The 13,156-nt window shown below is 37.2% G+C and overlaps 1 protein-coding gene across 1 annotated transcript; it reads left to right on the top strand.

The window, feature by feature from the left end:
- Nucleotides 1–570: 570 nt before the first annotated feature.
- LOC124434062 (cytosolic 10-formyltetrahydrofolate dehydrogenase-like) lies at nucleotides 571–12,897 on the top strand. The gene is made up of 25 exons (XM_046983923.1): nucleotides 571–2,568; nucleotides 2,725–3,171; nucleotides 3,598–3,763; nucleotides 3,839–3,943; nucleotides 4,169–4,225; nucleotides 4,373–4,405; nucleotides 4,758–4,895; nucleotides 6,113–6,241; nucleotides 6,320–6,408; nucleotides 6,809–6,877; nucleotides 6,977–7,049; nucleotides 7,203–7,322; nucleotides 7,680–7,742; nucleotides 7,826–7,890; nucleotides 8,010–8,160; nucleotides 8,312–8,382; nucleotides 8,487–8,592; nucleotides 8,658–8,745; nucleotides 9,000–9,093; nucleotides 9,380–9,476; nucleotides 9,893–9,991; nucleotides 10,371–10,536; nucleotides 10,955–11,142; nucleotides 11,575–11,692; nucleotides 12,710–12,897. The coding sequence occupies exons 1-25, from the start codon at nucleotides 2,555–2,557 to the stop codon at nucleotides 12,763–12,765; spliced, it is 2,802 nt and encodes a 933-aa protein (XP_046839879.1). The 5' UTR covers nucleotides 571–2,554; the 3' UTR covers nucleotides 12,766–12,897.
- Nucleotides 12,898–13,156: the final 259 nt, after the last annotated feature.

The following is a 13,156-nucleotide window of genomic DNA, read 5'->3' on the forward strand; positions in this document are numbered from 1 at the left end:
GGCTGAGAATAACCACCTACTGGCCTGCTGCCTACTAGATATTTAGGTTGCTTTGAAATGATTGTTTTTAGAGATTAATGACGCCTTTGTAATGCATTTGTTTTGTATATTCATTCAAATTGCCAACTTAACATAATCCTTCACTAGGGTTATTTATTTAGGCGAAAGCACATTCGAAGTTCGACTTCGGAATTCCATGTCTTTTGTGTGGACAAAAACCCAGTGAAGTGTAATTTGAAACGGATTGTTTAAAATTTGTCTCGTGATGTATGGTTGCGATAGAAACTGCACCTTGTGTATGGAGGCAGCGACCTAGCGAAATATTTAAGTATGGATTCATTTCAAGGATTTAGGTGACTTGCAGTCACATCTGACTCGGTGTTATAAACTGTAAAGTTGATGCTTTGTATGATTTTGTGAATGGTTATTTGATGATGTTTCAAGACAGTAAATATGCGACGCGAAACGATTTTGTAAATTCGATACACTTATGAATTTTTGTTATGTAAAATGGGATGAATCAATGTATTCGTGCATGTGAAAGCAAATGAACAATTATTGTTTACATAAATTCATCGTCAATGGCGAATAAATAATCAATCCGCAGACATAATCCTTCATTCTTCAGTGATGTCGGCCTCTGCTAGTGATATCGAAAACAACGCAGCAATTACCAAACATGGTGAACATGCACTTGGTAAACAGACGAGTCGACCGGATAGAAAGCCACCATTCCTTTCGCGAAGATCGGCAGAGGAACTGAAAAAGCGTTTAGCGAGTGGCATAAGTGCGAAGATTGCCTCTGGAAACGCTAGAGATACTAGTCACGCTAGTCATAGCGATGAAGACATTGAAGTACCATTACAGCACAAAGAATACCAGGGAAATGAATCAAACGCAAAGGAGATAAAATCATTTCCCGGTACTGACGAAATATCTCTTCTAAAGGACTCCACCACGACAGATGACTCGGAGAGAAGTTCACGAAGGGTTAGCGCGAGCAAAACAGAGCTTCATAAATCGTTATTGATGGCCTTGATGAGCCGCAAAAAGACGTCGGTAGATAATGGCGAGAAAAATCCACAGGAGAATTCGAGAAAAGAGACTGAGATTGACGGAGGAAAGCCACTTAAAGCGAATGAGAATGATTTGCATAAGTCGCGTGACAGTCAGTATGATGTTGCGCATTTCACTATCCAGAAGCAATTTCATAATGCAGGGATGACTGAACAAGCCCAGCTCACGAAAGATGGCGAATCTCGAAGTGAGTTTGACGCTATTGTTGATGGTGTGGTCGTTGAAAATGACTCCGAGATAAACGCTAACACAAGTGTATTGGAGAGAGCTAAACATATCGAGCGTTTGCTTGGACGTAGGAATGCGGAAAGTATGCTTGTACTAAATGGCAACGAGAGCAAGGATAAAGAGGTTAGTGGTAATGTAAATAGTAATGTAAACAGGAGTACAATTTATGGCAAGAGGTCAGATAAAGAAGTAATGTCGATTGACACGCTGATGAAAGGCGAAAAACATCAAAACAAGCATCAAAAAGCGAATATCGATACAAATTCAAAGCCCGAAACTTTCATTGCGTCAAATTTGGGCATGAGAAACAAGAACATCGAAGGTGATGAAAATGTTATAGTTAGAAAGAAAGTGCCTCCTCCTGTAACTAAAAAGCCATCGAGGAGTGAAATAAAAAATTTCAAACAGTCAAACATGTCACTTGATAATGTTGCGGTAGCAGGTTCAAGCGGTTCAGCCAGTTTGAATAGTTTAAACCATTCAAACACAAAGAAAGCTTACGATATGAGTGCAAAAATTATAAGCGAAAATAATGAGGATCTGCTAGAGAAACTTGAAGTTGGCGTGGGTGCGTGTAAAATTGTCGCATTTAAAACAATGGAGGAGTTCTCCATCTTACGAATAAAGTTGAATCAAGTTCGTCTTGAACTGGATCATTTCAAACGAGACAGGGAAAAGAGAACGCCTTTAATTTGAGTACTATTTAAAGTGATTTCTTAGTACTTTTTAGTTCTTGTGTTATTTTTGTGAGTCGAACCTTTTCCTTCATGTTTAACACGCTGATCAATCGTGGAATTAGCATAATGTGCGCATTGTGACGATCCTATAGCTATATGGTGTGTTTTACAAGAGAGAACAATGGTTTAATTCATGCTGTTATTTTTTAAAAACCTGAATCAGTAATTATTTGAATGTACGCAGAACAGGAAAGATGAATAAGTCAACTCGTTTGTCTTGTCTTGTCGCGTCTGACCTAACGTACGCTTATCGGCTCATTACGAGAAAATCATGTTATTATATTAAGAGTTTTGGCAAAAGAAGTTACCTTATGGTTCATATGTAGCGTTACCTTTGGTTTATACCCATACCAAAATAATTCGTTTTACTTTAAAAAACGTGCACTATTTTCTGAAAAAAAAGGAGATAACGTAGATGAATGCTAAGATGGCGTTCTCGGAATAAATGGGGGCGTCTTATGGGCAGGCTTTCATTTGAAATTTGATTGGATGACGTGTCATAATTTCAGCCAATGATGTTCGTTTTGTAAGTTGTAACTTTTTATTGGTAAACAAGTTTTTCCAGCATTTAAATTTATAACAATAACATTGTTGATATTGTATGAGTTATACAATTTTAAACGCCATTTCGTCATTTAAATGCATTGAAGTGATTGACCTGTACTAAATGAACTCTTTGTAGTCCACCCATGTTATCTGCTGGTGGTCGATTGCAGAATTTTCGACGAACCATCCACTGTTCGGTGAATATCATGGCGTCTTTACGAGTTGCTATAATCGGACAATCACAGTTTGGAATGGAAGTTTATAAAAAACTACGATCAAAAGGGCACGAAATTGTTGGGGTATTTACAATACCGGACGTAAAAGGAAAGCCAGACGTTTTGGCAAGTGAGGCCGAAAAAGACGGTTTGCCAGTTTTCAAACATAAACGCTGGAGGAACAAAGGAGAAGAGACAACAATTGCGAAAATTTTCGAGCAGTACAAATCATGTAATGCTGAGTTAAACGTTATGCCTTTCTGTAGTCAGTTTATACCTATGGACGTAATCAACTTTCCTAAACATGGCTCAATAATTTACCATCCATCTTTACTTCCCAGACACAGAGGAGCGTCTGCGATAAATTGGTAAGCCATAAACAAACATTTCTGCCCGTACATTTCTCTATATTGTCTTAAAGCTGCCCAATGTTGAATATGAAGTTTAAATACGTGTTGAGATGTATTGTTTATGTAATTGTACATAAATGGGCTTTGTTCACTGTGAGAGACAAGTCATAAACATCGTATAATGTGTAATTAAAATTCTCGCTCGTTCACAAGCTTCATTGCCTTGGTGACAAAGAATTATTTGCTTTCTGCTTAGCATTTTGTGAAACGAGAATTTTTAAAAACTTGAAGTTCGTTGCTGTCATATGTTTCTATTACTATTACAATTAAAGTTGATTGATAACAATTGCACACTGACACTACAAAGTTTATTTTTTCTTTTAATAAACTTTGTTAATTTAGGTCGTAATGTGAGTAAAAATCATCACTTGTTATGTTTTTAAGGACATTGATGGAAGGCGACAAGCAGGGTGGTTTCACCATATTTTGGGCTGATGATGGCTTGGACACTGGCCCAATTCTACTACAAAAGAGGGTGGATGTCGATCCAAACGACACAGTTGATACATTATATAATCGTTTCTTATATCCAGAGGGTATAAAGGGAATGGTAAGATGGCAATGTTGAGGATTGCCAAATGGGACAGAGTGATAATTTAATTAGTGTATCTCATCCAAATTCAAGGTTGAAGCGGTTGAGTTAATATCTGATGGTAAGGCCCCAAGGATTGTTCAATCTGAAGATGGTGCAACATACGATAAGATCTGGAAGAAAAAGGATGTTGCTAAGGTATTAATTTGTTCTATTTAGGAATTTGCAATACTTGTAAAGATTGTTTTGAATAATTAATAACCTAGAGCTTGCAAGTATAGAATCCATGGATATGTTGTATTGTAGACATCAAATATTTTCATGTAAAATAACTTTGTGTTTTTACTTCGGCTACAACTCCCTTGTCATTTAGTGGTCTTTTTTTGTACAACAATGAATTGCATATACGTCTTCACTTTGCAGATCAACTGGGATCAGCCAGCAGAAAAACTCCATAACTTTATCCGTGGTTGTGATAAGGTCTGTGGTAACTCAAAATATTTGTGAAAGTTTCACGTCTTGTATATCTGATGAAATACCATTGAACTAAAAGTTTATTTTTTTTTTTATCATATATATATAAAATTAATCTTAAGTACCATCATCCTGTTCTTTTTTGTCTCTTAGCTTCCTGGTGCGTGGTCAATAATTGATGGAGAGGTATCACAAATGTCTGCATAATGTGTATTAGTATTTTTTGTAAAATGGGAAGCATGTAGCTTGGCAGTGCAAATTTTTATCTGTGTTATAAAGATGTCTTATCACTTGCTGAAAGTTATTTCATCAATTTTTGCCTTAAAGTTTTAATTATCTGGTAGAAAGTCTTGACATTTTAATAGTTTTTTGATGATGGTACATTGAACTGTTAGTTGAAGTATTTTTGAGGAGTTATTACTTACGTTCAATTTCCCATGATAGGATTTCATCGCACAGTCATTTTATTGTCATATTCCACTTATTTTATCACTGCAAACATGTCAGAAGCTTATAAGGGTTTTTTACTTACTTTCAGCAAGTTACATTCTACAGTTCATCCCTTGAGCAAACTACAGATGTTCCCGAAGGATCGCCTGTGATTATTGAAGGTCTCGCCAAGCCAGCTGTTGTACATGCAAATGGAATGACACTTGTTGGAAATGACAGCAAAATGGTATTTGATTAGGGATTTGTTGTTGGGAGACTGGGCTAAAGGGAAAAGAGTTTGATGTCCAATTCCGATGTAATATACTTAAAATTGTTTGGGAAGTAGACTAGTAGAGTAAACGAAGTTATGAAGAAGATTGCTAACATAAGTTCACAAGGAGCAAAACCCTTCAATTTTTGCAAGAATTCATTTTACTCTGGAGAACAAGCAGTTTTAACTCTCTCACTATTGCAAATTCGTTGCATTATTTCCAGCTAAATTTTTCGCATTTCTGCCCAATTTTGAATTAGAAGTTATGGTTGGGTAGCGCATAAGGATTATATCTCAGCAACACATGAAGCAACACGATGTTTAATAGCCTTTCAAAACCAATTATTTCATGGTTACTGGAGTGTCAATTTAAATAATTGTACATTTTTCCCCGAGATGGAAGGTCCTCTTTCGAAAGCATATTTTTACCCGAACATTATTCGGCCAATAATCTTCTATTACCCGAAAGTTTAGATCGGTCTGCCAACGCTTCGACCAAAACATTGCTTTTGATAAGCACCCTTCAAATGGTTTGTGACCACTATTTTCTGGATTTCTTCATTTGCATGCCTGAAGAGTGGCTTTGTCTTCTCAATTTTCTCAACTGTACTGCTCCCTTTTCCATTAAGATTTAAGTTATTCCTAGTTGCTTTTCGTTCGGAAAAGATCATGTGATTCTTTTGGCAATGGTCCTTCAACAAGAATCATTAAGCTCAATTTTACGGCTTGTTCTTCGTACGGAACTAATTTCAACTCTGCGCTTCAATGCTTTTTTGATCCTGCCGTGCCTGTACCCTGCCGTTCCTGTAGAAAAGTCACCGTATATTTTTACTTTCTACCCGATAACCTGGGCTGGTATTTTAGGCCCTACCTTTAAAAAGCCATCATATATTCTGTTTATCACCTTGTAATCACTGCTGGTATTCTGGTTGATCTTAAAATTGATAACGAAACTTTCTGTGACAGAATGAAGATTTTTTAATAGAACCGAAACACTAGAATTTCAGTTTACAAAATGTATTTCTTTGAGTTTGAGTTTACAAGATGTATTTCTTTTTAGTTTACAAGCATTTCCATTTGCATTGTTTTGTCTATCAACGGAACTTGACTGGACAAATCGTACCTTAACGATTTGAATTGGTTGTTTTTCATTTCCAATTTCTTATACTGACGATATCTTTTTCCACGGATAGTTGACGGTGAAAGCCTTGGGTTTGTCCACTGGCAAAATGATTCCGGCGTCAAAATTTGGACAATCATCAGAAGATTCGGAATCGCTCGAGTTGTCCGAGCAAGAAAAAGAAATGGAACAAAAGATTCAAGTAAATGAAAGACACGCTTATGTATACATTTTGGCTCCGGTAATTTTAGACATTTGAAGGATTGTTGTTTGTGTATAGGTAGTCTGGGCTGGTATCTTGGCAAATCCTGATGTTGATAACGATACGGATTTTTTTGCCGCTGGAGCTGGCTCGATGGACGTTGTTAGGTAACGACTAGAAGTTCCTCCTGCCCTTATGTTGATGTCAAATGGTGGGAGGGGAGTATGCCCCCAAGGTGACAGTTCTTAATATAGAGTATGTTCTCGTGCTATTCTATCCCCCTCACTTTTTAAACAGGCTTCGTTGTCCGTGGAAGTATCTCTTTTCTTTGAGAGTTCATACTGGCAACTCTCTACCAATGATACGTTGTTCAACATAATAAGAAACATTTCAAAAATTTGAATGTTTCTTATTCTTGATACTAATGCACTTCTTTATGATCTCGAAAGTCCCGGTTTTTCCTGAAGTAAAAAATATATCAAGATCTTCAAGAGTGAAAATTGTATTTTCCTGTAAACAAACAATCAATTTTGATCCTTGCGAAGAGTGCGTGTTTTTTTCTTCAAGGTTGATAGAAGAAGTTAAGGAAAAATGTGATATTTCACTCGAAGCAGAGGACGTCTACATGAATACAGGGTAATTCTTGATTGCATCATTGACATAACTCGTCACAGAATCGTGAAAACATTAAAACTGCCATTTTTAATTCTTATAATTTTTTACTTTCAAATCAAGTTTTGGTGATTTCGTGAAAATGGTCGTGTTGACTTCACGCGGGGTCACAAATGAAGAATTCAAAGTAGACACAGTGAGTTTTCCTGTTTTTGAAGATTTTTTAATACCAACGAAGAATTTGCGTTCAATACATTTCCATGGTTATTTACAATGTAGCAATATTACATTTGCACTTGCTTATACGTTGTTCCTTTTTGAAGGAAATTTTTGGTTATTTTCCCGACAGATCGACAAACATGTGAACAACATGGAGATCAGAATGCCTCATCAAGCTTTCATCAATGGAAATTTTGTCGATTCCAGTTCAGGGAAAACGTTTCAGACGATCAACCCACACGATGAAACTGTAAGCTCAAGTGTCAAAAATTTACTATGGATCCAAAGCTTGTCGATATTCCAGTTGTTCTTTTCGTCTGTTTTTCAAAGTCCCTTTCTGTGTGATCTCTACCTCGATCTTCTCTCTCCGTTGTCTGTTTAGCCTCCCTCTCTGCCTTTTATTAGCCTTTTGCTTCCTTTCTAACAACATCTATACTTACCAACTATAATCTATTATTATCTATCCACTCTTTTATCTCTCATCTCTGTTTTACCCATTCTTTTTTACTCTTTCTATTTTCTGCATTCAGTATACCGTAGATATCAACTTATATCACTCCTCTGTGTTCTTCAATCTTCAGTCTACCTAAGCTTTCCGTTGTTTCAGGTGCTAGCCGACATATCCTATTGCTCTAAAGAAGATGTCGACCTGGCTGTTACTGCTGCAAAAGTAAGAGCGATGTTAAGCCTGTTGTTACCAAAAAAAAATTTACGCGCAAATTTCATTGCAATTATAATCCCTTGTTTATATAGGATGCATTTGAGAAAGGACCTTGGGGACGAATGAATGCTCGAGATCGAGGGACCTTGATGTACAGGTGTGTACATATGAAGTATTTGATATGAATAATTTTCGAAGGGTGGTAAACAAAGTCATGTACGGCGTAAATAATCATGAGAATGCATTCGCTATAAAAGTGAAATGTTTATGTTCCAGGCTAGCAGATATCATGGAGAAACATAAAGAAGAATTAGCAACGATCGAATCACTCGATGCCGGTGCCGTGTACACTCTTGCTTTGAAGACGCATGTTGGAATGTCCATTGATACCTTTAGATATTACGCTGGCTGGTGTGATAAAATACAGGTGGGAGCTTTTATATAAAAATGGTATGGAAAAAGAGTGGCGTGGGATCTTTGATGCAGTGTTTTAGCCTTCGCAAGAAACTTTCATTGTTCTTTTCGCGGGAGGCTTTTTATTTCTACCTCGTGATGTGTTAATTTTTTATACTTTCTAGGGAACAACCATTCCTATCAACCACAGTCGTCCCAGTAAGAATCTATCTTTCACAAAACGAGAACCATATGGGTTAGTTTATTATTGTGTGATGGGTTTATTGAAACTAAGTTATGTAAACCAAGCTTTGTATAATGCCTTCGCCTTTATTATCTAATCGTATTGTCTTCCTTCAGCGTTTGCGCTCTTATTGTGCCCTGGAACTATCCCTTGATGATGCTAGCATGGAAAATGGCGCCTCTTCTTGCTGCTGGAAACACCGTCGTTCTTAAACCGGCACAGGTATGTGACTGTTTCTCCTTATACTGCGTTACATTTATTCACGTTGCTGCCGTCATTGTTGCTAGGTTACACCGATGACGGCGTTGAAGTTTGCCGAACTCACAGTAAAAGCTGGATTTCCTCCCGGTGTGATCAACATTCTTCCTGGTTCAGGTAACATTTAACTGGTTGAAGCAAGGGGGATGTTCATATATTCACTTGTGCCCGACTGACTTTTTTGGAAAGTGATTTGGCTTTCTAAAGAAATCAATCGGGAGCAAATGAATATATGATCATCCCGCCTCCCCCTCCCCAATCAACGTTCTAGCTACGGCCCTGGGTTGAAGCAATTTCCTGTCAGCTTGTTGACAATCATGGATGTGACTTTCTTCTTTCAAGACTAACTTGTTCTTTTTTATATTTCGCAGGTTCCCTGATAGGGAATTACCTTTGTGAACATGCAGATATCAGCAAGGTTGGTTTCACAGGATCAACTCCAGTTGGCAAGAAGATAATGTCGAAGTAGGTCTTCTGTATACTCTTTTTAGTATCGAGAATTTTTATCATGCTATCGTTCTAAATAAATAAATCATTGTAGTGAATGTGAAATTTACACTGACAAGAACAACTTTTAAGTTATCTGCATGGGCCAAACAACAATGCTGTCTTTTTAAGTAGTTTCAAAAAAAATTAATCCAGAAACAAATACATAAATATTTCACCGAGGAAAACTTCATTTGTCCTGTCAACCAAACCTTGGCATTATTACATTTCGTCTTAATTGATTATATGTCGTTTCATCCTAAAGCTGTAGTCCCTCGTTGAAACGAGTCCAACTTGAACTTGGCGGAAAGTCTCCACTTGTCATCTTTGCCGATTGCGATCTGGATCGAGCTGTCCGTCAGGTAGCTACAATAAATTTTGACGTTGTTGAATGTGTTGAGCACTTTGAGCATTCGTTTCAATGCATTCAGCATGTAACATAGAATTACATGGAAAAACTCGAAACTGCAATGAAGCAGGAACAAAAGAGTTGTCCTTATTTAAAACGAGGCTAGCACTGATACGTTATTGTAAAATATTGGACGATGTTGGTCAAAAACACTTTCAAACTCGATCATATGTTCTTTCACTTTCAAACCCGACCGTGTGTTGCCAAACACTTTCAAACCTGATCATGTGTTCCACTTTTCAACATCTTTCAACGATTTTCTTTAAGAAATCAGCATGTTTTTTACACATAATGTTTGATAATGAATGATGTTGGCGTATCTTGTAGACTTTGTTCGAACAGGCGTTTCATGTGTTGTTGATTATATAGGGGCTCATGGCTTGTTTCTTCAACAAAGGGGAGAATTGCATTGCTGCTGGTCGGCTGTTTATCGAGAACTCCATTCATGACGAGTTCGTCGAGAAAGTGGTTGGTATTTCAACTGAAATTTTTTTCAATTTCATTTTATCAAATCATGCGTTCAAGGTTTTCAACCCTTGGGGCCTGTCAATCAAGACTTGTTTTCTGTGAAATTTTGTAATTTAATTACTCAAAGTACGTTGAAACTTTATAATGACTTTTGACGGTGAAGTAAAAGTCTTTCCATGAACGCTACAATGTACCTCTGTGATTGGCTAATTTTACCGAAGGATAATTCAAAGACAAATACTGTCGTCGTCTGATTCTTGGACTTGTTTGCGAGACAAATTTTTACACTATTTATATTTGACCAATGTGAATTGTATGCTAGCATTGTGGTCATTTCTGATCATTTCACGATGTTCTTGATTGTGACGTTGTATTACAGGTAAGTGAAGTGAAGAAAATGAAGATTGGCGATCCGTTAGATCGCTCTACTGATCACGGACCGCAAAATCATAAGGCCCATCTGGATTCGTTGCTATCTTACGTCGAGACTGGTGTGAAAGAAGGAGCCACTTTGGTATACGGAGGGAAACGTGTGGATAGACCTGGTATTAACATTGAATTGCGGTTATTGTAGTAATTTTGAGGAGTCACATAGGATTGTTAGTGTTTAGTCCATCAACACAAACGAGAGAAATCCATGAAATAAAAAGTGTGAAAAGTCGTAAAGTAAAATACATGCACGCTATGTCCATACCGTTGTGTAGTTTTAACACAAATGTGAGCCACGGGTGCGCTGAAGGAAACGTGTGAAAAGACCTTGTGTCGTATAAGATTTAGGTTGATAGAATAAATTTAGCATTTGAAAATATTTTCACATAATTTCAACCAAGCTTGGTGTGCAAATGAGGGAATTTATGAATGGATCTGGGCTAATATAGAACTGCGCTCTATTATAACATCGAGCAATGATGACGAAGCCTAGGTTGTTAAGATCGCTCAATTGCTCTCATATCTTGACGACAGGTTGGTATATGCAGCCGGCAATCTTCACTAATGTTCAAGACGGGACATTTATTGCCAAAGAGGAATCCTTCGGCCCTATTATGGTCATATCAAAGTTCCCTAATGGGGACATTGATGGTGTGATCAAGAGAGCGAATGCGACAGAATACGGCCTCGCGTCTGGAGTGTTCACGAAAGATCTAAGCAAGGTATTGTATATATTGTCTTTATGAAAGTACCGTGTAGAGGGAATTGTGTGTATTTGTAGCTAGGAAATGGTCTGATTACATGAGCCCGATAGCCGGAATATAGCCAAGCGTTACATGATTTTGGCAAATGGAAACGATTCATACATATCATCAGATAAATCTTCTCAAGCAATTTCACAATATTCTGATTTAATAACTACGCAAAACATTGAAAATTAAACAACCAATTTGCCCTATTTAAGAATTTAAACCGGAATGACCTGTGGACCTTTGCAAACAGTTATAATTTTTGACCTCGAAGTTTCGGCCCCTTTCAATCCTTTGAAATCATCGGGCCAGCTCGCTATCCGGGCCAGCTCGCCTCCATATAATCAGGCCCTAAGAACTTGACTCAAGGAGGACATTGTGTAATTTTACGATATATCTTCTCAGGCAATGCGCGTTTCTGACGGACTGGATGCAGGCACGTGCTTTATAAATTGCTATAACAAAACAGATGTTGCCGCTCCGTTTGGTGGCTTCAAGCAATCAGGGTTCGGCAAAGATTTAGGTAAGTCATTCGCATTGTAGACCAGTAATATTATATCATCAAGAATCGTCTCTTTTTAATCCAGTATGAGCTTAGCTAAAGCACTTTAAAGTGAACTTTAATATCCTTTTTTGCTTCATCAGTTCTTGACAAGTTTCCCTAAATACTACCAGCGCGATATGTAATCTCTGGCTTTGCCAGCGTGAAAGCATGGAATTTATACATTGTGTGTAACAAAATGATAACTCTTTGAAATTATCGTACGTTTAAATTTTGCTTGCATGATTCAGCAATAATTGACCTAAGCGCTATTGAAAGGAATTTATTGCTTTGAGATTTGGAATGTGCAGTAGCTGCAAATCGTAGCTGTTCTGAAAACGTTTTTTAACTTCCGTAGCAATTTTTTGTTTGCCCATACGATTTAGCATAAATACTCGTTGTTCTGTGTTTAGTTTAGCCATTAAAATCAAACTGGTTATTCCTGAGTACGTAATTATAGAGCGTTTTCGCCTGAAGACATAGCCGCCATGTTGGTGTACCAATTGAAAAGAATTTTAACGAAGTTCTTTTGTTTGGAATGGCAATATGGCTGCTTTATCCATTGTCATTTTGATTCTTGGAGAATGAGTAAAAACACCTTTAGCTGCGTTTACACTATACAGGATTCGCTTATCACGACATCTTCATTAGTTTTAAAGGGTTAACTGTTTGGAGTAAAAGCTTATTAAGCTGATAGATTTAGTCTATTTGATTGTGTTTCTGACGTTAAACAATTTCGCTGTCTCTTAATACAAAGAATATTCAACCTGCTACGATAGCAATCCGGTATAGTGTAAACGGGGCCTTATATGCGCCTTATGATTCAAATTTACTCAGCGCACGCAATTATAACGTTTTCAAAATCCCAATGTGCATGTTACGTCACAGCCGTAACGTAACATGCACATTGGGATTTTCCTAGCAATATACAATTCACTATTTTCCTGGCAATATACAATTCAAATTTCAACCAACTTGACGAATATCTCTTTGTCCTAGGTGAAGAAGCATTGAATGAATATTTACGCACGAAAGTTGTCACGATTGAATATTAAAAGTAACCTTTAGTGCAGTGTTATTTTTTTACCGAACTCACGATAGTATTTATTGTCAAGTATATTTAATTCTATCCAAGCTGCTTTTCTGTATGACACGAAAAGAATGCGAAATAAATCGCTCGCAGCCAAGATTTCTTTTGTAAGCTTAAACAGAATTGTGTTCACGAGCTTTATTGATTGATAAATTACGTCCACAGAGATGGTGGTTAGCTACTTCATGAGCTCTTCATAAACTCATGAACTTTGACCATTCACTGTTAAGCTCAACTCTTATCCCATACCCATCTGGTTTAAAATTTTACGTCATCTACCAAAGTTCGTGGCTTGTTCGTATTTGTGAGTGAGTATAAGAACTTTTTCTATCACATGTGTAAGACTTGATTGTTGT

This window comes from Xenia sp. Carnegie-2017, unplaced genomic scaffold (genome assembly GCF_021976095.1).
Source record: "Xenia sp. Carnegie-2017 unplaced genomic scaffold, XeniaSp_v1 HiC_scaffold_14, whole genome shotgun sequence".
In the NCBI taxonomy this organism is placed as follows: Eukaryota; Metazoa; Cnidaria; class Anthozoa; order Malacalcyonacea; family Xeniidae; genus Xenia; species Xenia sp. Carnegie-2017.